Raw genomic sequence first — 23,184 nt, 5'->3', positions numbered from 1 at the left:
TCCAGAAGAAAAAAACAATGCATTAAAAGTCGGGGGTGAAAACTTTTGAAATTTGAAGATCACAGTAAATTTTACTTATTTTGTCGTTTAGTGTTAGTGTTTAACATGTAAGTAGCTTCTAAAGGGCAGTGCTAAATGAAAAAATATGATATCTAGACAAAACAAGAAAAATCTACACATCTTCATTCTGTTCAAAAGTTTTCACCCCCGACTCTTGATGCATTGTGTTTCCCTCTGAAGCATCAGCGAGTGTTTGAACCTTCTGTAATAGTTGCATATTGCATCCCTCAGTTGTCCTCAATGTGAAAATATGGATCTCAAAATCATACAGTCATTGTCAAAAAATGATGAAAAACCGAAGAATTTGTGAGAAAGATTTTTCTAAAGAACAACAGTCAGTTTAACTGCTCAGGACAAACAAGGAACTCATGAACAACTATCACTAAACACAAAAACACAGCTGTGGATCATTCAGGTAACAACACAGTATTAAGAATCAAGTGTATGTAAACTTTTGAACAGGGTCATTTTTATAAATTCAACTGTTAAATAAATAAAAATAAAAAATAACACACATTTTGTATGATTCCTCTTATTTTGCGAGGTGTATGTAAACTTTTGACCTCAACTGTATATGAACCACATCTATGGCATTTATAATGATTTCTGGTCTTTTTGTTTTGAAGAAGACTAGGTACTATTCCTTGATAATCTTGCCCTCCACTGCAGGTCTTGAATCTAGTTCATTACACATACTTTTTTAGTCTTATGTGAATGCGACACAACGCGAGTCTCTCGTGTCTCATTCCTTAATTACAGTCTCGGATCAGACACATGGGAGGTTGTGTTCGGTGAATGTGATCTTCAATTGATTTGACACCAAATAAAAAGGCGGTCAGAGCTAGACGTGAGTATATTTTGCTCTATAAATTGTATCAACACACAGGAGAGTTTGAGTGGGTAAAGAAATCAAGCAGAAGTATTCTGGAGCGCCGGGAGCCCAGCTAATGTTCAAGGTCAGTGTGTAGCCGCTGTCCAAGAGGGATTTACTGGTGGGAAGACTGAAGGAGCTCAATGGATAGGTGGATGACCAAAGATAAATAATACTGGAGAATAAATGGGGGTTTTTCTTCTAAAAAATGTTCGTCCAGCAATAACATTCGCAATTGAGAGCGATCTGATTTTTTAGGGCAAAACTGGAGAAACTTGAGATCTGCAAGTAGAGGGCATCATTGAACAGCAGAAGGCCTGAACTAAATTCTAAAGACTTCTAAAAAGTTCTAAATTTAAAGGAAAAGTTGGAACTGTAACAATAACGAACGATAAAAACATTGACAGTCAATTAGAATCCACTTTACTTTAACCCCTTAGAGTTCCTGTCAAACTTAACTCAATGCAAAACGTCCCGCCGGTGGAACGTTGGAACACTAAGGGGTTTTAAAAACGCTCAAGCATTTAAAGTAGCAGATGACACAACCACAGCTCATGCTTATAATAAACAAAATGTTATTGTGTGTTGATTTGGGTGCTAATATGGTCATCTCTATAGTTATCGTTCTTGTTGTCAACAGGCCATTAATATGCAATTTCTTCCTTTATTTCCGTGTTTCTAGCAGTTCACATCAATTTCCTGGTCATGCAAATTCATCTATCTTTAACAAAACAATCAACTGCAATACTATGAATGGTTGCTGATAACTATATGTGACCCTGGACCACAAAACCAGTCATAAGGTTAAATTTTACAAAAGTGAGATATATACATCATATGAAAGCTCACTAAATAAGCTTTCTATTGATGTATAGTTTGTTAGGATAGGACAATATTTGGTCGAGATATAACTATTTGAAAATCTGGAATCTGAGGGTGCAAAACAAATCAAAATACTGAGAAAATCACCTCTAAAGTTGTCCAAATTAAGCTCTTAACAATGCATATTACTAATCAAAAATTACATTTTGATAGGTTTACAGTAGGAATTTTACAAAAAATCTTAATGTAACATGATCTTTACTTAATTTCCTAATGATTTTTGACATAAAAGAAAAATCAATAATTTTGACCCATACTATGTATTTTTGGCTATTGCTACAAATATACCCCAGCGACTTAAGACTGGTTTTGTGGTCCAGGGTCACATATTAGCATCCACACCAATGCATGACAGGACTACAAGACTTTGAAAAAAATGTGCTTGGCTGTTGATGTTTTTATTGTTCATCAGCTGGAAAAAATAGTTCTGAAAGTGATTCCAACTATATTGTTCTATATAGTCTGTGTCTTTATCATTATAGTTGTAGTGTGGTCCTTTGTATGAACAGGTCTTAAAGAGATAGTTCACCCAAAAATGAAAAATCTGTCATTGTTTACTCACCCTCGGGTTGTTTTAAACCTGTATGAGTTTCTATCTTTGGTTGAACACAAAAGAAGATATTTTGAAAAATGTTGGCTCTCAAACTGTTGAATTTTTTTTCTCATCAACAAAAGACATCAACAGTTGCATGGTCATTCAGATTCATGCATCTATGGCCTCAAAAAAATTGACTGCAATGCAAAATAGATTCTGCCATTTAAACTGAGATTTAAGAAAATATTTTACTATTAAAAAGTAGTACATTTCAGTAAATGTTGGCATCTTTGTGTCTTGCAGTCCTCAAGAACCACCCGCTCAGATGAGGAGAGGGACACGGGTTGGGACGCCTGGGGCGTGTGGAGTGACTGTTCTCGAACCTGTGGAGGTGGAGCCTCATATTCTCTACGCAGGTGTCTCAATGGAGGGTGAGTGAATGCACATGCATGCATTCATATCTTCATGACGTCTCAAACACTAACCCTTCCTTTAAAACTGTACGTAATCTTTAAATATCAGTTTTTAAAATCATTCTGATAGACTTCTAATAAGGTGAAGGGCCTCTGTTTCTTTGTTACACTCAATCCAAACGCCTCTTTTAGGAGCGAGTTTGGTTAGCAGGTACGCTTTACGACAGCAACAAATGCACAAGTACAGCTATCCACTGTAATTAAGGCAGTGTTTTATTCTGACAGTAAATGAAGGGGGCTGCAAAGTCGCAAAAGTATACAAAGCTACGTCTTGCTGCTTTAATGAAGTCCTGTTATGCTTTTTCACGTTTTCTACATTTATTTTTGTGTACTGTAGTGTCACTAATTTATATAATTCCAGACCACAAAACCAGTCATAAGTGTGCATTTTTTGAATTAATAAGCTTTCCATTGATGAATGTTTTGTTAGGATAGGACATTATTTGGCCAAAATACAACTGTTTGAAAATCTGGAAACTGAGGTTGCAAAATAATCTAAAAATTGAGAAAATTGAGCGAAATTCTGTGAAAACGGCGGATTGCTTGACGAAAGCAACAAATACACATGTACAGCTGTCCACTGTGATTAGGGTAGTGGTAGGTTATGACAGTAAATATAGAGAGCTCCAAAGTCGCAAAAATATACAAAACTACGTCCAGCTGCTTTAATGGAGTCCTATTATGCTTTTTCACTTTTTCAACATTCGTTTTTGTGTATTGTACTGTTTGAGCATAAAAAAGATCTGCAAGGTTGCAAAACTCAAAGTCTACTTCAAAGGTAGATATTCTCTTTAACAGAAAACTGTTTTTTAGGAGCTGCAACAAACAGCTTGTTCTGACTTCAATGCGGTTATTCCGGGAATTGTGACATCACACAGTCACTCATTTAAATAATTCCGGACCACAAAACCAGTCATAAATGTAACATTTTAAAATAAATAAGCTTTCCATTGATTAATGTTTTACATACATGTTATGAGATACAACTATTTGAAAATCTGGAATCTGAGGTTGCAAAAAAAACACAAAATATTGAAAAAACCGTGTGAGTACAAAAACAAACTAACCAGCTAACCAATCAGAGCACACTTCATATTGCAGAAGGAGGGGTTTCAACGAAACTGAACCAAAAAGCATGTTTAAGGCAGACTGGGAAGAGTGGCACTGCAATAATGTAAAATATGTGAAATATAACATGTATTTGGAACAATCAAACATGAAAACCTCAAAAACCAACTCAAGAAAACCAACTTCGTAAAAGGGCATAATAGGACCCCTTTAAATCTACAATGTATTAAAAAAAGTTGGTCCTTTTTACAGACAAAAACGATGTACAGTAACCATATATGGTTAAAAAAAAAACTGTAAATGGCTAAAGATTGCATTATATATAATTTTGCTGTAACATACTGTCAAATATTTGGTTTTTGCAAGTAAACACTATGAATTATTCTATAACCTACAGTGAAAAACAGTAAAAGAACATTCCCCAAAAAAGCTTAAACTTTGTTACTCTTAAAATATTGTTCATTTGACAATACATTTCTTGTAAAATTAACTTACTTTGAGAGTAGAGTAAAACTTTTTATTTGCTTCAGTTTACTTTTGCTATAAGTACTATGTGATTATGTGAAGTGTTATGTCACATAATATTCTCATTTTGTTACCCTGAACCACAAAACCAGTCATAAGTATAATTTTTTTTAAATAAATAAGCGTTCCATTGATGTATGGTTTGTTAGGATAGAACAGTATTCGAAAATCTGCAATCTGATGGTGCAAAAAAATCCAAATACTGAGAAAATCGCCATTAAAGTTGTCCAAACTAAACTCTTAGCAATGCATATTACTAATTAAAAATGTTGATATATTTACAGCAGGAAATTTACAAAATATAGTCCAGGGTCACATATACGATGAACAACTGTAAACTGCTGGTTGTTGCTTTATATGCAATTTACTGTAAAATACCTCAAATTTTTAACAATTAAAACTACTAAATACAATATAACTTACAATGGAAAAATATATTCCCAAAAATCAAACAATTTGTTGAGTGAACTTAAAAACTTTGTGTTAATTGGACAGTAAATGTCTTGTTGAATTAACTTACCTTGAGTGTAAAGTCAACCTTAAAAAAGTCAAAATAATGGTTTTAATTAGTGAATGTGTATCTGAGTTATCATGTCTGTTATCCTGATAGGGTTTTGTGTGTCTGACCTTGTGCACCATCATTATAGTTTATAGACAGGCCACTTATAATGTACAGTAAGTGATATTCATCATGTATACCTTGTCTATTTAATGGTGATTATCAGTACATTTAAAGGTAAAAAGCCAAATATGATAGTTCAAGTACAATGCTATATTGACATATCAACTGATGTTGATATGACTTAAAACAACATCATCAGGTTGTTTATGGTGAATCTCTGGCAACCATATCTAACAATTTTTGCAGTGTACACATGGCCACAAAAAAGTATTTAGACATTTCAGCCAGACTTTAAAGTTATTGCATTTTATTGCATTATATCAAAGCAAATGTTTTCCGGAAACAAATAATGCTTTTATGAGAACTAAATTCACTTTCATTTCACTGTTTAGAGACAGATGTCTTTTAGCTAAGTTGTTATCTGTCTTCACAGACACAGGCATAGTGAAGATCCTGTCAAATGTCTATATTTGTCATATTGGACTCTATATGACAGCACCACAGCTGATTTCAGTGGTCAACAGCTGATATCTGTCATTGTGATGTCAGGCCGCTCGTGGTTATGGCTGACCTCAGAGAGGGCCGAGAAGTGCTTCATTTCCAGAAAGAATGGAAAACATGACAAAGATTTTGGATTTAGCAGTCTGTCTTTCTCCCTCCTCCTAATTCCACTTCTATTTCTGTCTTACTTTCTCATTCGAAAGAGAAGGGAAAAAAAGGTTTTGTTGCTCAAATAATAATGTTAGTACACATACCATTAATTATGCATGTGCATAATTTACATGATTTAGAATATATTGCAGCGAAGTCGTTGTCATTAAAATGAAGCCAGGAGAATTGAATCTTTCATGGATACGGCAAAATGTGTTTTCTGGGTATAATATTAGTCTTGAAATGCTAATCGGCTTGTTTTGTTTTTTGAACATTAAAATGTAAACTTCGCTGACTAAAAAGTAAAGTTTGCTAACTTCATAATCATAAACTTCGTAAGAAGTTATGTTTTTTAATGTTAAATACTTTTTCTTCCCAGTCAAAGGTTTTTCAACAGTAAAAGATTTGTAATGTTTTTAATGTTAAAGAAGTCTTTTCTGCTCACCAAGCCTGCATTTATTTGATCCAAAGTACAGCAAAAACATTAAAAATTTTAAATATTTTTACTATTTAAAATAACTGTTTTCTATTTGAATATATTTTAAAATCTAATTTATTCCTGTGATTTCAAAGCTGAATTTTTATCATCATTTCTTCAGTCACATGATCCTTCAGAAATAATTCAAATATTCCGCTGCTCAAAAAACATTTATTATTATTATGTTCAAAACATCTGAGTAGAATTTTTCAGGTTTCTTTCATGAATAGAAAGTTCAGAAAAACAGCATTTATCAGAAATATAAATCTGTTGTAACAATGTAAATGTCTTTATCATCACTTTTGATCAATTTAAAGCATCCTTGCTAAATAAAATTTATATAATTTCTTCCCCTAAATGTACTCAACTGTTTTAAATATTGATAATAATAATAATAAATGTTTCTTGAACAGCAAATCAGCATGTTAGAATGATTTCTGAAGGATCATGTGACACTAAAGACTGGAGTAATGATGCTAATAATTCAGCTTTGATCACAGGAATAAATTACATTTTAAAATGTATTCAAATAGAAAGCAGTTATTTTAAGTAGTAAAAATATACCACAATTTACTGTCCAAAAACTTTTGACAGGTAGTGTATACAACAATTCTTTCTGGTCCTTCAATCTGATTGGCTGAGATGAGTGCGATATTCTAGTGTTATCGGAACTCTATCCGTTCCGCTGTTTTTTAGCACTTTTTAACACATTTCATATTTTTTTCATCACTTATTTTGATATTCCAATAAAATGCATTTTTTGCAAGCTACTCATATCATTATAGTATTTTACTGGCAACTCTTTTTGGGGACTCTTAAAATCTGAAATGGTCTTGGCATCACAGCTGAGTGGAGTTGTTAGTAAAAGATTTGGTACTGAGTTCCATTAGCCAGTCAACACTGCCATGAAGTTGTTTTTCTACTGCTCTGGAGTAATTAGTCACATGCTATTTACAACTCGGGTGATTAGCTCCAAACCTGAGAGAGAAATTATGTACTTTCGACTGACTAACTGCCATTGAAATGAATGTGAACTCTAACGGATAGCTCTCTCCAGGTGTATCAGACCTCGCTGAAACAAATAAAGTAATGTTTTGATAGCTCAACTGTGGAAATCACCCAATGCATGGCTTATTTAGAACTGTTTGTGAACCTTAATACTGGGATAGATCTGTTTTTTTTTTATATTGTGTTGGACGCAATTGTGTTTTTGTTGCTCACTGCTCATTACTTCATTGCTGGAGGGTAGATGCCAAAAGCGAAAGCTAAAGCACGTAGAAAATCATGTAGGAAGTCATGCACCGTTCAAGCAGCGATACTCATTTAAAGCTAATTGACCGGTTAGATCCAACTGAAAACAAGAGAAAGAGCCAATTATGGCTTGTTTCGGATCTCATTGGAAATGCTTCTGCTGACCCTCAACGCAAAATTGCTCTCATGATTTGCAATTAAATGCTTCCTGCGTGAGTGCCAAGAATATTCCAACAAAATGCAATTTTTTGATGTTTTTGAACACTTTTGCTGTTCAAGCTTGGATTTATTTGTTTAAAAATGATGAGATATTTTTACAATTTGAAATGACTGTTATCTACTTTAATATACTTTGAAATGTAATTTATTCCTGTGATGCAAAACTGAATTTTCAGCATCATTACTCCAGTCTTCAGTGTCACATGATCATGAAATCATTCTAATATGCTGATGATCTGTTGAAAAGCTTTTGTCTCTTGTCTTCTGTACCCCTGCTTTTCTTTGATTGATGTGGTTCTTGAGTAGATTTGACACGTGGTTTGGGGATTCATACAAATAAAAATCTTTTTTTCCCAAATCAATAGCCGTTTTGAAATTTGATGCCGTTTCGTCCACAGAAGAATGTCTTGCACAGATACAGTTTTTGCGATATTAAACAGACCATCATGAGTTTGCTGTGTGCTACTGGAATAACCTCGGCTCTCTTCCTCCTTTTGTTTATTGTCAGTAGAACTTTAGAAGAGCTGGAGCGGCGGGCCAGCTTGTGTTGTGATTGCGTTCTGCTGATTACAGGAAGATCTGGAAGTGATTCCACAGCTGATTATGTGGTCAGCGAAGAAAGACGCTCTTTCTGAATCGTAGCGTCCGAGCAATATCGCTTGCACACAGGCCAGAGCACCTGTTAAAGAGCACTGGAGTAGAAATAACAGACATCGATGGTTTGGAGTGGAGACAGGCCAAGCTGGAATTGACCTGAAAGAGAAGACTGACCATTTTAACCAAACAGCACTATTCTAACACTAGATAATTTGTATTAAAGGTGACATAAAAATCTGACTTTTTTCCATGATTAAGTGCTATGATCAGGTCCCCAGTGCATCTTCCAACCCAAAAAATGTGAAAAAGGACAACCTTTCTCGTAGGAAAGTTAGGAAAGGGATCTTATTATAATATTACCTCTTAATTTCCACCCACGCCAAAACATTTTGTTTTCGCAAGCGACAATGGTGTATCAGTTTTAACGTCATGGCAAAAGTTCCAGCGAAGCATGCTAACTGTTCTATCTTTGGCTGCACAGATGAGCACTAAACACTTAGAATCCCAGCCTCAGAGGAGACAAGAGAACAGTGAATTTATTGATTTATTTACTGTATATTACACTGCTGCCACACAGATCTAATATAAACATGATTTCTTTACCTTCACAGACATAACCGACTGTTTTTGTGACTCCTGTGTGTTTTTAACATAAACTTGTGTGTATTTGACAGTTTAAGCGCAATACGACTTGAAAGAGAACTTACATGTAATTTGACAGTTGCTTTCTGTGCATTTGCTTCGGATGTGTGCGTTTGGAAAACCTTAAATCAGATGTTTAAACTAATATGGGTTAAAACGCATGATTTTAGTGCGATAAATGTTATAATCAAAACCAAACATATGTTTTTTTAGTAGAGTATCTGAGGTGTGAGCTGTGAAGGCACAGCTCTATTCTGGAAAAGGGGGCGGGGAGCAGTGGCTCATTTGCATTTAAAGAGACATGCTTGAAAACAGCGTGTTTCTGCTTCTACTCAAAATAGGCATTTTCAAAATGATATAATAAATTATCTGTGGGGTGTTGTGAGCTTAAACTTCACAGACACATTCTGGGGACACCTGAGATTACATATTGTAAAAAGGGGCTTAATAGGTATCCTTTAAAAAAAACTAATACTTTTATTCAGCTGGGGCAAACCAAATGGATGTGAATGCAAAAGTGACAGTAAAGACATGTAATGTTATCTTAGAATAAGAATAAGGAAAAAATTAGCAGCACAACTGTTTTTAAAGAGCAGCAAATTAGCATATTTAGAATATTAGATTTTTTTTTTTTTACAATTTATTTTATTTTATTTATTTATGTTTTCTGTATTTTCTTTTGTGTTTTTTTTTTCAGTTTAGTTGTTTTATTAAAGTTAAATTAAAACTAAAAACTAAATTAAATTGTTGCCCTGACATTACAACTAGTTTAAATAAAATGTTTTTTTTTTTTATATCTATTTTATTTTAGTTTATATTTGTTTTTGATGGTTTCAGATTTTTTTTTTTATAATAAAAAAAGGATTGTGTGATAGGTTGCTGAAAATTCCACTTTGCGTCACAGGAATAAATTACATTTTACAAATTAATATATGTTTTTAATATTACTGCTTTTAATGTATTTTTGATCAAATAAATGGCAGACTCGGTGAGCATAAGAGACTTCTATCATTATTTGTTCTGTCAAATGTTATGACTTTTAGTATTTTTTTTACACAAACTTGGAATAAAAATGCAAAATAACCTTTTTTTCGCTATGACAACTTGATACCTCTTGCTGAATTAAATATGCGGCAAATGTAGTGAGGTTGTGCGACGAAAAATGTTGCAACGTGGAACAAACTCATATAATATAATAAATAGTATGCAATATGCAGTGCGCACTCTGCAGTAAAGATAGAATTCTGTTCTAAATGGTTTTGCTCAAGGGCAGGATGATTGCAGACAAAGATTGAGATCTTAATAACAGTCTGGTTGCATCTTCCTGCCATCCTTCAGAAGTCTTGTGATGTGAACCTTTTCTGTTTGGGGTGACTGCTGCTCTTTTGAACGGAATTAATAAGATGAAATATGATAGGCTAATGTTTTTAGGTTGAGGTAATAGGACATTTAGAAAGTCAATATCCTGTTGTCCTTCTTTCTGGTTTTCTCTCTCTGTTTCTATATAAACATCCTCTTCTCAAAACGCATTACTGCATGTTTCGTACATCTGTAGCTTAATTCATGTTTTTTGGAGAAAATCACAAATGGCAAATCATTTCCTGTTAACTTTATTATTTTTTAATGCACTTGTACTAGATTGACTGTGTTGTTGTTATTACCTGACTGTCAGTGTAAGCGAAAAACATTTCACAATGGAACATGCTGCTTTTTATCGAGGGAATGTCTTTTTCAATATAGCATGCGTTCATTTTATGTTCTCAAGAAGTGCACAAACAAGAACAACTAAATGATAAAGTGAGCGTTTTAAAGAGAATAATCCAGAGCAGGTCTAAAAATCATTAGTGTAGGGATAAATTGTAGGATGTTCCTTTCCCCTTGATAGTGTACTGTAACATTGAGACAAAAGATGGAGGGGGAAGATGAAGAACAATGGCTTCGTAACGTATCTGATTTTGTTGTTTTGTGTTTGTTTCCATAGGAGCTGTGAGGGCAGGAACATCCGCTACAGAACATGCAGCAACACAGTAAGTCAATCTTATGAAGCCCACTAGCAATCTGTGTCTGGACAAGCAGATTTACACAGAATTGGAGCACATGTCGTTCATAAAATTATACAGGTTCCTCATAGCTTGCATGTTTGATTGTTATATACTTGTACTAATTTGGTCATTTAACACAACAAAAGTCTGTGGATCCCAGGTTGCTCACGAGGGATTTAAAGGGATGGTTCGGAGTAGAATTGACTTCATTGCTATGCACTCCGAAGCCCATCTAAATACCCCATCCGAAGTTTTTTTTGCCTTAGTCAAACATTTATGGAGATATTAGAGTTTTTCGAATTGCTTGTTACAGGAGTGAATGGTACATGTGATGTATCTCGTAAATTGCACCACTAAACGTGCAAGTAATCTTACCAAACTTGTACAGTAGTGTAAATAGGTTATGTACTCACAAAACGCTGCATCAGAACAAGTCCACCATGAGTGTTTTAAAAACACGTTTTACCTGAGAACTACTAGTCTCAGAAACTACAAGTCGACGTCACTTCCCTGGTTTGAAAAAAGCACGTAAAAGTCCTCCTACTACATCTGTGTGCATGTCAACTTGTAGGAGGACTTTTACGTGCTTTTTTCAAACCAGGGAAGTGACGTCGACTTGTAGTTTCTGAGACTAGTAGTTCTCGGGTAAAACGTGTTTTTAAAACACTCATGGTGGACTTACAAATGTTCTGATGCAGCGTTTTGTGAGTACATAACCTATTTACACTACTGTACAAGTTTGGTAAGATTACTTGCACGTTCAGTGGTGCAATTTACGAGATACATCACATGTACCATTCACTCCTGTAACAAGCAATTCGAAAAACTCTAATATCTCCATAAATGTTTGACTAAGGCAAAAAAAAACTTCAGATGGGGTATTTACATGGGCTTCGGAGTGCATAGCAATGAAGTCAATTCTACTCCGAGCCATCCCTTTAACCTGTAATGAATGTACTAAATTAATACAAGTATATTAATTAATATAATTTTGTCCACCCTTTGGCAACATCATCCATGATGTTCAGGTCTTTCTTTCTTCAGTCGAAAAGAAATTAAGGTTTTTGAGGAAAACATTCCAAGATTTTTCTCCTTATAATGGACTTTAAAACTGCATTTAAACTGCTGTTTGGACCTTCAACCCATTGGCTTCAATTGAAGTCTACTATATGAAGAAAAATCCTGGAATGTTTTCCTCAAAACCTTAATTTCTTTTGGACTGAAGAATAAAAACATGAACATCTTAGATGACATGGGGGGTAAGTATATTATCAGGAAATGTTTTTTCTGGAAGTAAACAAATCCATTAACTATTATGACTTCAATAAATCAATACATTTCAAATGTTCTGCTTATTAATAGTAAATAAGGTACTTGATAAGTTTAGGTGTGGGGTAGGATTAAAGCATCTGAAATATGGTCCTGCAGAATACGGCATTGATATGTGCTAATAAACAGCCAGTACGCTAGTAATATGCATGCTATTGAGCAAGTAGTTCATAGTGAGAATTGGTCTTTAAACTAAAGTGTTACCAAGATATGTTTTATGCATTTACTGGTCCATTTCAAAAATTCCCTGAAGAAACTTTTTACTCTCTCACAAAACATGAGCATTTTCTTGAAAAATAAGTTTTTTTCTCAAAGCATTTGCAAAAATCAAGATCTTGCAAAACAACTGCATTTGCGAAAAGCTTGCAAAGACCTTGCAAAACAATTGCATTCCCCAGAGAAACAATGCATTATCACAAAACATTTGCATTTTCTCACAAAATATTTGCGTTTTCTCTCTAAACATTCGCGAAAATCTTGCAAAGATCTTGCAAAATGATTGCATTCCACAGAGAAAGTTTACCTTCTCTCACAAAATTTGAGTTATCTCGCAAAACGGTTGCATTCTACCGAAAAACATTGCAGTCTTACAAAAGTATTTGCAATTTCCTCAAGAAACTTTGTGCTTTTTCGCTCAGGTCATTATTATTTTGTATTTACCATCACCGTGTCCTTTTAGGACATAGAAATAATTCTATTAGATCCATTGTATGTGTGTTTTTCTTTTTATTTGTATTTCCCTCATTTACATTTTAAGGGTGGGAATGATAAACTAGTTATTACAAGCAGTTTGAATAAAAAAAAAACTGGTGTGGAATCAAATGATTTTCATGATATTTGATTACATTAACTGATGAAGCGATGCCTGCTTTGTGAATGAATCCTTCTTTTCAGTTTTTCAGTTTGTTGTATTAGGCATGATCAGTGAGGTCTGACTGGTAAACAAATAACTCTTATAAACCAGTTGTTTTATTGATTCTTTGATAAATTGTTCTAATGACTCACTAATGTCTTGGCCTAACAGCTTGAAATTAAGTAAAAATGTAATGGAAGTTAAGAAGTTAATAGAATTTTAATGGAAGCAGAATGGTGCCCTATGATTCAGTCAACAGTCCCCAACTACTCGACAAACTCATTACGCGAGCTGTTAGATGCCCATGTGTCTCAAGGACCATTTTAATCAAAAGCCAGTGTTTTTTCTACCATTGAAGTGGTTTCATCTGGAATCACATTCCTCTTTCACCCACAATTCCAATCAGAGCCATCTGGGAAAGATTCCCAGCATAACATTTATCCCATTTCCGTCAAAACAGTGAGAACTGATGCTTGGTCTTCCCTGTCAGGCTTTATAATTGCTGTTGATGAGGTCCATTGTCGAATTGTTCTTTTGATTTCCATTACTGATCCTGACATTGAAGACTTGCGATTTGTAATCACTCCGTCCGACGAAGACGCTTCAGTCACGGGCATCGCTGATGATCTTTGCACATGGGGGTTTCAGAGCCGATCAAATGATTAAATAAGTTCAGAGTCCCGAGCTGCAGAGGAAGAATTGTGGTTTTCGTCAGTGCACAGGAGATGACATAGGAAATATTGTTTTTCAAAACATGGAGGCTTGCCACAGTTCAATTACACTGTCACCATTCGTTAATGCACCCAGTCATCTGCATAAGCTTTATGATGTTACACACATGATCACAATTTAATCTCGCCGCATAGAAAATAATATTTCCAGTGCCGTTGTCCGGTCAGCTGTTATTTTTGGGCCTATTAAATGTCAGTGTTGCTATATTATAGTTCAAGGCTGTGCTGAGTAGTAACTGATTACATGTGATCTGGGTTACATAATCAGAATACAAAAATTCAATACTTGAAATTAGATTATATTACATTTTAAAATACTCATAATGAGACTAGTTACTTTTTTTTACATGATTACCCAAAAATGGCAGTAAATTATTCACAATTTACATGATTCCTTCTAATTCTTTGTCTTTTAATATTGCTTACAGTTGAAGTCAAAAGTTTACATACACCTTGTAGAATTTGCAACAAGAATTTGGTACTGACCTGAATAAGATATTTCACATAAAAGACATTTACATATAGTCCACGAGAGAAAATAATTATTGAATTTATAAAAATGAACCCATTCAAAAGTTTACATACACTTGATTCTTAATACTGTGTTGTTGCCTGAATGATCCACAGCTGTGTTTTTGTTTCGACAGGCTATAGTTGTTTATAAATCCCTTGTTTGTCCTGAACAGTTAAACTGCCCGCTGTTCTTCAGAAAAACCCTTCAGGTCCCACAAATTCTTTGGTTTTTCAGCATTTTTATGTATTTGAACCCTTTCCAACAATGACTGTATGATTTTGAGATCCATCTTTTTACACTGAGAACAACTGAGGGACTCGTATGCAACTATTACAGCCTCAGGAGGTTCAAAAACTCAATGATGCTCCAGAAGGAAACACAATGCATTAAAACTTTTGAACAGAATAAAAATGTGTTTTTCTTATTTTGCTTAAATATCTTTTTTTTTTTCATTTAGTACTGCCCTTCAGAAGTTACAGAAGATGCTTACATGTTTCCAAGAATACAAAATAAGTTAAATTTACCCTGATCTTCAAATTCCAAAAGTTTTCACCCCCCAGATTAATGCATTGTGTTTTCTTTCTGAAGCATCATTGAGCATTTGAACCTTCTGTAATAGTTGTATATGAGTCCCTTGGTTGTCTCTAGTGTGAAAAGATATATCTCAAAATCATACAGTGATTGTTGGAAAGGGTTAAAATACAGAATGCTGAAAAACCAAAAAAAATTGTGGGACCTGAAGGATTTTTCTGAAGAACAGCAGGTGGTTTAACTGTTCAGGACAAACAAGGAAACAAACAAACAAACAAAAAACAGCTGTGGATCATTCAGGTAACAACACATTGTTAAGAATCAAGTGTATGATCCGTCTTATTTTGATCAAATAATTTATATTTTGCAAGGTGTAAGTCAACTTTTGGCTTTGACTGTATATACAGTATGTTGGGAAAAGCCTCCAGTTTTGTGTGTTTATTTTTTCGTGGGTGTTTAAATTTTGAAATGTAGAATTCCTTAAAAATAAGGAACACAGTTATCCCATTCAAATCTATGTGATAAACAAGCTTAGTTAAAAATAATCTAAAAGTAATGAAAAAGCAATCAGATTATATACTGCCTAAATGTGTAATGTAATTTTCATACAGCACTGGGCTGCAGTTCGTAAGTAATCAACCCAAAGATTTAAGAAGCCGCCAACTTTTTCTTACCCTTGTCTTTTTTCCAATCAGGACTGTCCTCTAGAGTCAGGTGACTTTAGGGCTCAACAGTGCTCCGCCCACAACGACATCAAGTACCAGGGACAAACCTATGAGTGGATACCTGTGACCTACGATCCTATTTCACCCTGCGCCCTCCGATGTCAAGCCCGGGGGAAAAGTCTGGTGGTGGAACTGGCGCCCAAAGTATTGGACGGCACTCGGTGCAAAGCGGATTCTCTGGATATGTGCATCAGCGGGATTTGTCAGGTAAACACCAATGAATTTAAGTTATGTAAGCTGATAGTCATGCACCCTTTGAGTCTGAAATATCAGTGCATTACATTATAAGAGGAATTTTGATTCATAAGAGATGCATTAGCTGTTTTCTATCCACCTTTTTCTTCTTGTAAAAGCAGGTGGCTATTTATACATTTTTGGGGTCGCACTTCTGGTCTCATCTGCATCCAGCAATTTTTACCTGTACAAAACAGCTTGTTTTGCTGGTTGACAGTGCAAATCTGTGTGTCTTACTATATTATTTTAATGTATTATCTTAATTATGAGCACTGGTTTTTAGTGCAAACAGTTTTACTGTTGCATGTTATTATTCTTTTCATTATTTTCCTATAGCGGCTAATAAACCGGAAGTTTCACCCATTGGCTTTTAAAGAAAAAGGTGGATAGTCTGTTTATTTGGTGTAAAAACTGTTTTTCATGCACCTATCAAGTTTGAGATTTTGGGCTTTTTGGATTTTCATAAAGTGTTTTTTTTCAGATTAGTGGAAAGAAAACATCCCAAAAACACTGTTAAGTGTTTCTTTTATATCACATTATCTATTTGTGTCAATAAATTTCAATTACAATGTATATTTTTAAAGGCCATTTTATCAAACTCTGAGTATTTTCTTCTACACTGAGCCATACATCTCCACTTCAGTAACACTTACACATACCAAACTTACATTTTTATTCCTGTCTATATCCTGTAGGTTTTTACAGAGGGATTTGTTCATATATGATTTGCTTATTTTACAAAATGTTATTCCCCCAAAAATGGTAAAAAAAAAAAATAGTGTTTCCTGTCTAAGTTTTTTCTGAATTATGACATGACGAAATGAGATACCCAAAATTGCCTCTGTAAAATCTTTTGACTAAAAATGTAACAATAATTTTGAAACGGACTTTATCCAGTGTTTCGATTTTTGAATTAGAAATGTATGCAAATAAGCGCATATTTCATTAAATAATGTCTCATTTGCATAATTAAACCTAACATTTTAAGAAAACTTGTAATACAAAAATTTTATTATCGATGTAATCAATCAACTGGGTAAGTAAGGTGATAACTATTAGTTGTTTTTTTTTTTTACCCTTTTGCATTGTCTCGCCTTACCAGGTGCACTTGAGATGGCAAAACTCCCAGAAAACCAAAAGTTCTGCTAAAAACTGAAATCTGAAAATGTTATTTATACGTAAGCCTACTTAAGTGAGCATTTACAGCGCTTACGTTAATACCTCTGTCCTTTAAAGTTCAGCGTAGGCTTGCTGATGAGGTGAAAAACGCTCTTCTGAAGCCAAAGCCACTCAGTATTTACGAGGCAGAATTTCTTGACCTTTTCAGCCCTGTTCTGACATGCATTGCAGTAATATTAGCACAATGAGAATGAGCTTTACAATTTAATCCAATTCTTTTCCTGAATATATATATGGATCAAGTCTCCGTCCACTGAAGTTACCCAACCATCTGCTTTTGCCGGAGTATCAGTCTTTTTTATTGCGTGTCCAAAAGCTTAATATTATTGTTTGGTGGTTCTGACGCCAACAGGTTTTCCATTCTGGATATTTCTAACAGCGCAGCTCACATTTCCTAAAAATATATAAAAAAAACTTGCAGCTAAAATGGAAAGATAATGAAATAATGACCATAAACATAGGAAAACTGTCTCTCTTTTTCAGTGCTACTCATATGGGGATTTGGGGTATATTTAGGTCATGATTCTGCCAGATTAACCTCAGTGTCTTTGTGTGAGCAAAAGAGAGAAAGAGGCCTGAATCGACAGAAAGACAAGGAATTGAGTTTCCATTTGTCTATGGCTCCGGTTTAGGAAGTTAAAAACGCAGGATTTCCATAAACACAGTTTTCAATTGCTTGGAAACTAACATAATTACTTGCATACATAAAATACTTTATTTAGTACTAATTTTGCATTAATAGCTTTCCAGTGCACCTACAGCTTGAATAACTTGGCATTGTTTTTAAAGTTTACTTGGCTATGTTTGATGCACTTCAGATGAAACAAAAATGTGTCATTATTTACCCTCATATGTCTCTCTTTTCCTTTATGAAACCAAAAAGGAAATATTCCAAAGGATGAAAGGGAATGAATCCTATGAAGCTCTCAAAAAAGCACCATAAAAGTAGTCCATATGACTAGTCCACAAAAGTCATCTGAAGTCAATAGGTTTTCGTGCACAGAATGAAACAAGTCATAACTTCACTTAAAGAACAGGTCATATGGTATTTCAAAGTGTCCTTGTTATATTGTGTCGAAGGCCCTACAACGTAAGTTCAGAAAACATTATCATTGTCTCAGAATATACATTTAAGAATCATTTTGCAATGATTTCGAAACGATTTGTTCAAAGCAGTTCTGAGCTTAAGGTCGTAAACCCCTCTCTTCTATAACCCTACTCTGCTCTGATTGGTCAGCTGGCCAAGTCTGTTGTGATTGGTCGTTCCGTATACAATGCAAGCGAACTGTGCCCACAGCTAAACTTTAACTGCTAAACAGTAAATACTTCACAAAACAATTAATAACTTGAATATTATTATTAAACAAAGTAATTACTCTAGAACAACAACAGTCTACAATAATTATCAGAACTGTTTCAGTAAGACAGTAATATTACATATTAGCATAAAAAGGTACAGATTAAAGAAGCAGATATTAGCGGAAAACAAAACAAACTTGCTTTCACAGTGCAGAACACAGTATTTTCTCGACATGATGTAAACACACTAACTAGCGGACGTGTTTGTGGGCAGGTCAGAGAGTTCGTATTTCGCAGGCAGGCAGGGATTATGCTAATGTGTTACCTAGTGATATATATCCGTAACAGGCAGAAGATACAAAAATATAACAGCTTGTAATAAGGCTGAAGCAGGAGCAGTAATACCACGCAGCACATGTGCAAATGCCAAACTAGCTGGGAACTCATTTCTGATAATACTCCGCCTGCTTCGGCCATATTACGGCAGCAAACTTCCTTGACTATTACGCCGGGATGGAAGTGTAGTTCCTAATTTTATCGGCCTAGAAACTCGCAGCTTTGCATTTTCCGCCGGTCTTAGTACACAATATAACTACAGAAGAGTCAAGTTTTAAATACAACAAATATGGAAACTCGTTGGTCATTTTTGAACGCAGTGCTATTGGTCTAATAGGATTCAATGATCTATGCTAAGCTATGCTAAAAGTGATATCGCCAGAACAGGAGAACGGCTGAATGGATTTAAAAACGGTAAAAATCAACTTATTAACTCGGGGGTAGTTGGAGAATGAGCCTATTTCCAAAAAAAGTGGAGTGTTCCTTTAAAGCATTAGTAAATAACCTACAGAATGTTATGTTGTCTCATACATACATGAGCTGTATTTATTCTGACAGCTCTGCACAAGCTCTTTAGCCAGGGTTCAAAGTCCAAAGCGCAAGGAAAATCTGTGCTGAAACAGCTTTATGAGAATCATTCATAAATCTGCTGCTGTCAGCAAAAAGTAGTGCTAAGGTCTTCTTGTAAATAAAAGTCAACATTCATAAATGTTAGCATTGTAATTTTACTGTTGTTCTGTAAAATAAAATAAAAAAGACAAAATAATGATAGCAATCATTACAACAGTTCTATTAATACATTTATTATAACATTCTCCTTTGCTCAGCAAGGCTGCATTTATTTGTACATAAAAAAAAAAACATGCCTGATTCAAGAAGGGGGTCTTAAAAATGGCCAAAGAATAATATTTTATTAACGTATTAATTTTAAGTTAAATTGTGCTTTGTTGGTAGGCTATGATATCAACTAGAAACATGTTCAGTGTTAATTAAATACTTTTAAATTGTTTTGTAATTTTTTTTTTTTTTTTTTTTTTTTTTTTTATAAAGCAAGACAAAACTGTAAAAAGCACATTTTGGCTATTTAATTTATGCAATGGTGAAAAAAATTGGCAAAATACATGGCAAAATACATGTTGATTTTTCTTACGATTAATTCAAGTAACCGGATAAGTATAGTTAATAGTTATAGTTAATTATTGGTAACAATTTACAGTAAGGTGTCATTTGTTAACATTAGTTAATGTATTTATTACAATATTTATTCATATTTGTTAATGTTAATGAAAATAGAGTTTTTCATTGTTTGTTCATGTTAGTTCAATACATGTTAGTTCATTAACAAACACAACTTGTGACTTTAATAATGCATTAGTAAATGCTGAAATTAACATTAAGATTAATAAATGCTGTAGAAGTATTGTTCATTCTTAGTTCATGTAAACTAATGTAGTTAACTAATGTTAACTAATGAACGTTATTGTAATAGTCCGAAGTGAACAATAGCCTTTAACATGAGTTAAATAGGCTATAATAATTAGTTTACATAAAGTATCAAAAGCATGGTTTTTTTTTTACAAAACTGTTAAAATATGTAATCAATTATAAACAATGAAACTAATGTATATTATGCATTATAGCAAATGCCTGCAGAGGGCGCCAACGGCTTGACGATTGTTTTTACACTTCACAGCACGATCTACTCCTTGTTTAATGTTGATTGAACATTATTTAATTCAAATGTACACCTAATCATTCATATTTGTCCATTTCGTTATGACAGAAATGCAGCAGCCACTGTCATTTATTTTAAATGTGTGTTATAGTTTTCTTGTGGTTTTGTGACAGAGCCCTGACACTCCCGTCATGTCTTGTTTTTGTTGTTTGCGTGCCTTGTTTCTTGTTGGAGTGTTGTATTCGGATCCCGGCGCTCAAATCTTGTTGAGTTTCGGTTTCGTGTCGAGGTTCGGACACTCACACTCCATGTTCTGTCTTGTTGCAGTCTCAAGCTGCCGTGACGATGCTCTACTGTCATGTGGATTTGTGTTTTGTATAGCACGCGGTTCGTGTTCAGCTGCATGCTTTTCTTGTTGTCTTGTGTTGCTGTTGCACGCACCTTGTGTTTTCGTCTGCGTGCTTTCTTGTCATGTTTTGTGTGAACACGCAGTTTATGAGTTTTCTCATTGGCTGCGTGTTCATGTCTTGTTTTGTTCAAGCACATGGCTTGTGATTTTTATTACTGGCCATGTGCTTGTGTTTTTGTTTTGTGAAAGCACATGGCTTTTTGTCTTGTTTGGTTTGTTGTGCCATTTGCTCTCATGTCTATTGTCTTGACCCCGCCCTTCTTGTTTCCTGAGTATTGGTTCATTTGCCCCACCTGTATTTCCCTCATTACCTACCTTATTTGCTCCCTACTTATGCCGGGTTCCAGGCAACCCGTAACCCGTGTATTTCCAACCTTCTACCAGTGAAAGTGCACTGGAACGGCAGTCAAACCCGTGACTTCCCACTCGTGAACTCGTACTAGATCGATGTACTCCCAGTTACGAGTTCTGACGTAACATAGCCCGCGAAACAACAAATGTCAGCCCTAGTGCGTGCGGTGTTTATGCAAGTGGCACACGGTGGAAAAATAGAGCTTAGGACAATATAACATTGCAATCAAATTAATAATAATATAAAATTTGCCTGGAACGCTACAAAGTCGTGAGTCGTGGTTTGAAGTGGTGATTTACCAGTTAAAAAACCTGCCTGGAACGCAGCATTAATCTCCTTTTGTTTGCAGTCCTGCGTTTGTCATTAAATCTACTAGAGCCCGACCGATAAAGGATTTTGAAGGCTGATACGTTTTAAAATCCGATATTCCGATATATTGGCCGATATTTTTTATTATTATTATTTTTTTTCAGAAACGCGCAACAAAACATTAACAGATTTCCCTAACATTAGTTATTTGTAGTTATTTATGAGTTTTAACTCACATAATATGATAATGCATTTTAAAAAGAAACTTGTTTCTTTTATTGTCACAACAAAACAGAGGAACATCAAAATATATTAAAGTTCTGATAAATAAAATGTATAAAAATAAACATAAGATATGAAACGTAAAGTCCTTTGAACAAAAACACAAAAACAACAACAACCAAATCAAAGTTACCAGTTTTAAAAGACTTGGTAAGCTTCATAAATATAACTTTGAATAGGACTGGAGACAAATTCTGTTAAGTTCTGATTAATAACAACAACAGCAAAATATAAATTGCTAACAGTATATGAGGTAGTGTACTCAATCAGTCAATCCTCAATAGCTCCAGTCCAGCAGAGGCAGGTTTTAGTACAAGAATAGTTATTTGTAGTTATTCACTAAAATAGTATTGTCACAATGGAACAGAGGAACATCAAAATATATTAAAGTTCTGATAAATAAAATGTATAAAAATATTTTGAAATTTCACGCAAAAATACTATGGATCAGAGCCCCGAAAGCATGAATAGTTTGTGAATCAACAGAGGACTTATGCGTGCCTAATGTACGTCTCCGATTTACAAGAATGAATACATTAGGCACGCGCAAGTTCGTTACTATTACTCTGATCATCTTTGCCTTAACGTTAAAGGGAGGGTTTGTTTCATGCAGCCAAGAGATGAAGTAGATACCTGTCTTCCCGCGGGGGTATAAGTTACTTTTATGTGGGCTTTTGCGGGACGAAATAACATATATTCCTTTTGGAGCGGGCGGACGCGGGACTAAAACATCCGTCCCTTGCAGATGTCTAAGTTTGCGTGCAGTGGTAGCTTTGTCTTCGGTTTTTACAAAGCGTAGCCACACTTTTGAGCACTTCACGCGATCCATCTTGTATTAGACTGATGTTTACATTACCACACAAGGTCCTGGCAGATCACTAGATGAAAAAATGCACCCAGGAATCGATAAGAGGAATCAAAATTTTTATTTTATAACGAGTATCCGATTACAAACCCTACCATGAACACACTTCACCGATGATCTCACTCGCGGATAACTGTCTCTCTCTGCCCCGCTCTGGCTGGATCAGCAGGTTGCAGGATGTGTGGCGCGTTATACACGAGTGTTGCCAACAGGGACGGTGTAGAGTGCCCTCTGGTGAACAAACTATAAAACGCCAACACTCATGACATGGTTAAAGGGTGTTTCGTCCATTTTTATTTTATTTTTGAAATATTAATTTATCGGCCATTATAAATGCCGATACCGAATAGTTTGGAAAATGCCTAATATCGGCCGATAATATCGGCCCGCCGATATATCGATCGGGCTCTAAAATCTACCTTCATGGTTTCCTGTATTGCCCTGCCTTGCCAAGCCTTGCCAGTGTTGTTGCTGACCTGTTCTTCCCCCACGGGGTAGTTTTTGTTGGTTTTATTTTGCTAATAAAAGCCCACTTACTGCATCATTGAGTCCTTACCTTATCCCTCTACCCGAACCCTGACAATGTGGAAATCAAAACCTGTAAACGCAGAGTGAGGCTTTGAGTTTTTATTTTGAAATTGCAAT

The 23,184-nt window shown here is 34.8% G+C and overlaps 1 protein-coding gene across 1 annotated transcript in view; it reads left to right on the top strand.

Moving 5' to 3' along the window:
* Positions 1–23,184, top strand: part of LOC141331679 (ADAMTS-like protein 3) — a 102,366-nt gene that overhangs the window by 33,119 nt on the left and 46,063 nt on the right. The window contains exons 2-4 of the mRNA XM_073836716.1: positions 2,652–2,779; positions 10,856–10,901; positions 15,570–15,806. Of these exons, the coding sequence (XP_073692817.1) occupies positions 2,652–2,779; positions 10,856–10,901; positions 15,570–15,806 (411 nt within the window). The remainder of the gene's footprint in view (positions 1–2,651; positions 2,780–10,855; positions 10,902–15,569; positions 15,807–23,184) is intronic.

This window comes from Garra rufa, chromosome 3, assembly GCF_049309525.1.
Source record: "Garra rufa chromosome 3, GarRuf1.0, whole genome shotgun sequence".
NCBI classification, from domain to species: Eukaryota; Metazoa; Chordata; class Actinopteri; order Cypriniformes; family Cyprinidae; genus Garra; species Garra rufa.
Note: the sequence above shows the minus strand (reverse complement) of the source record. Positions and strands in the feature narration are given on the sequence as shown.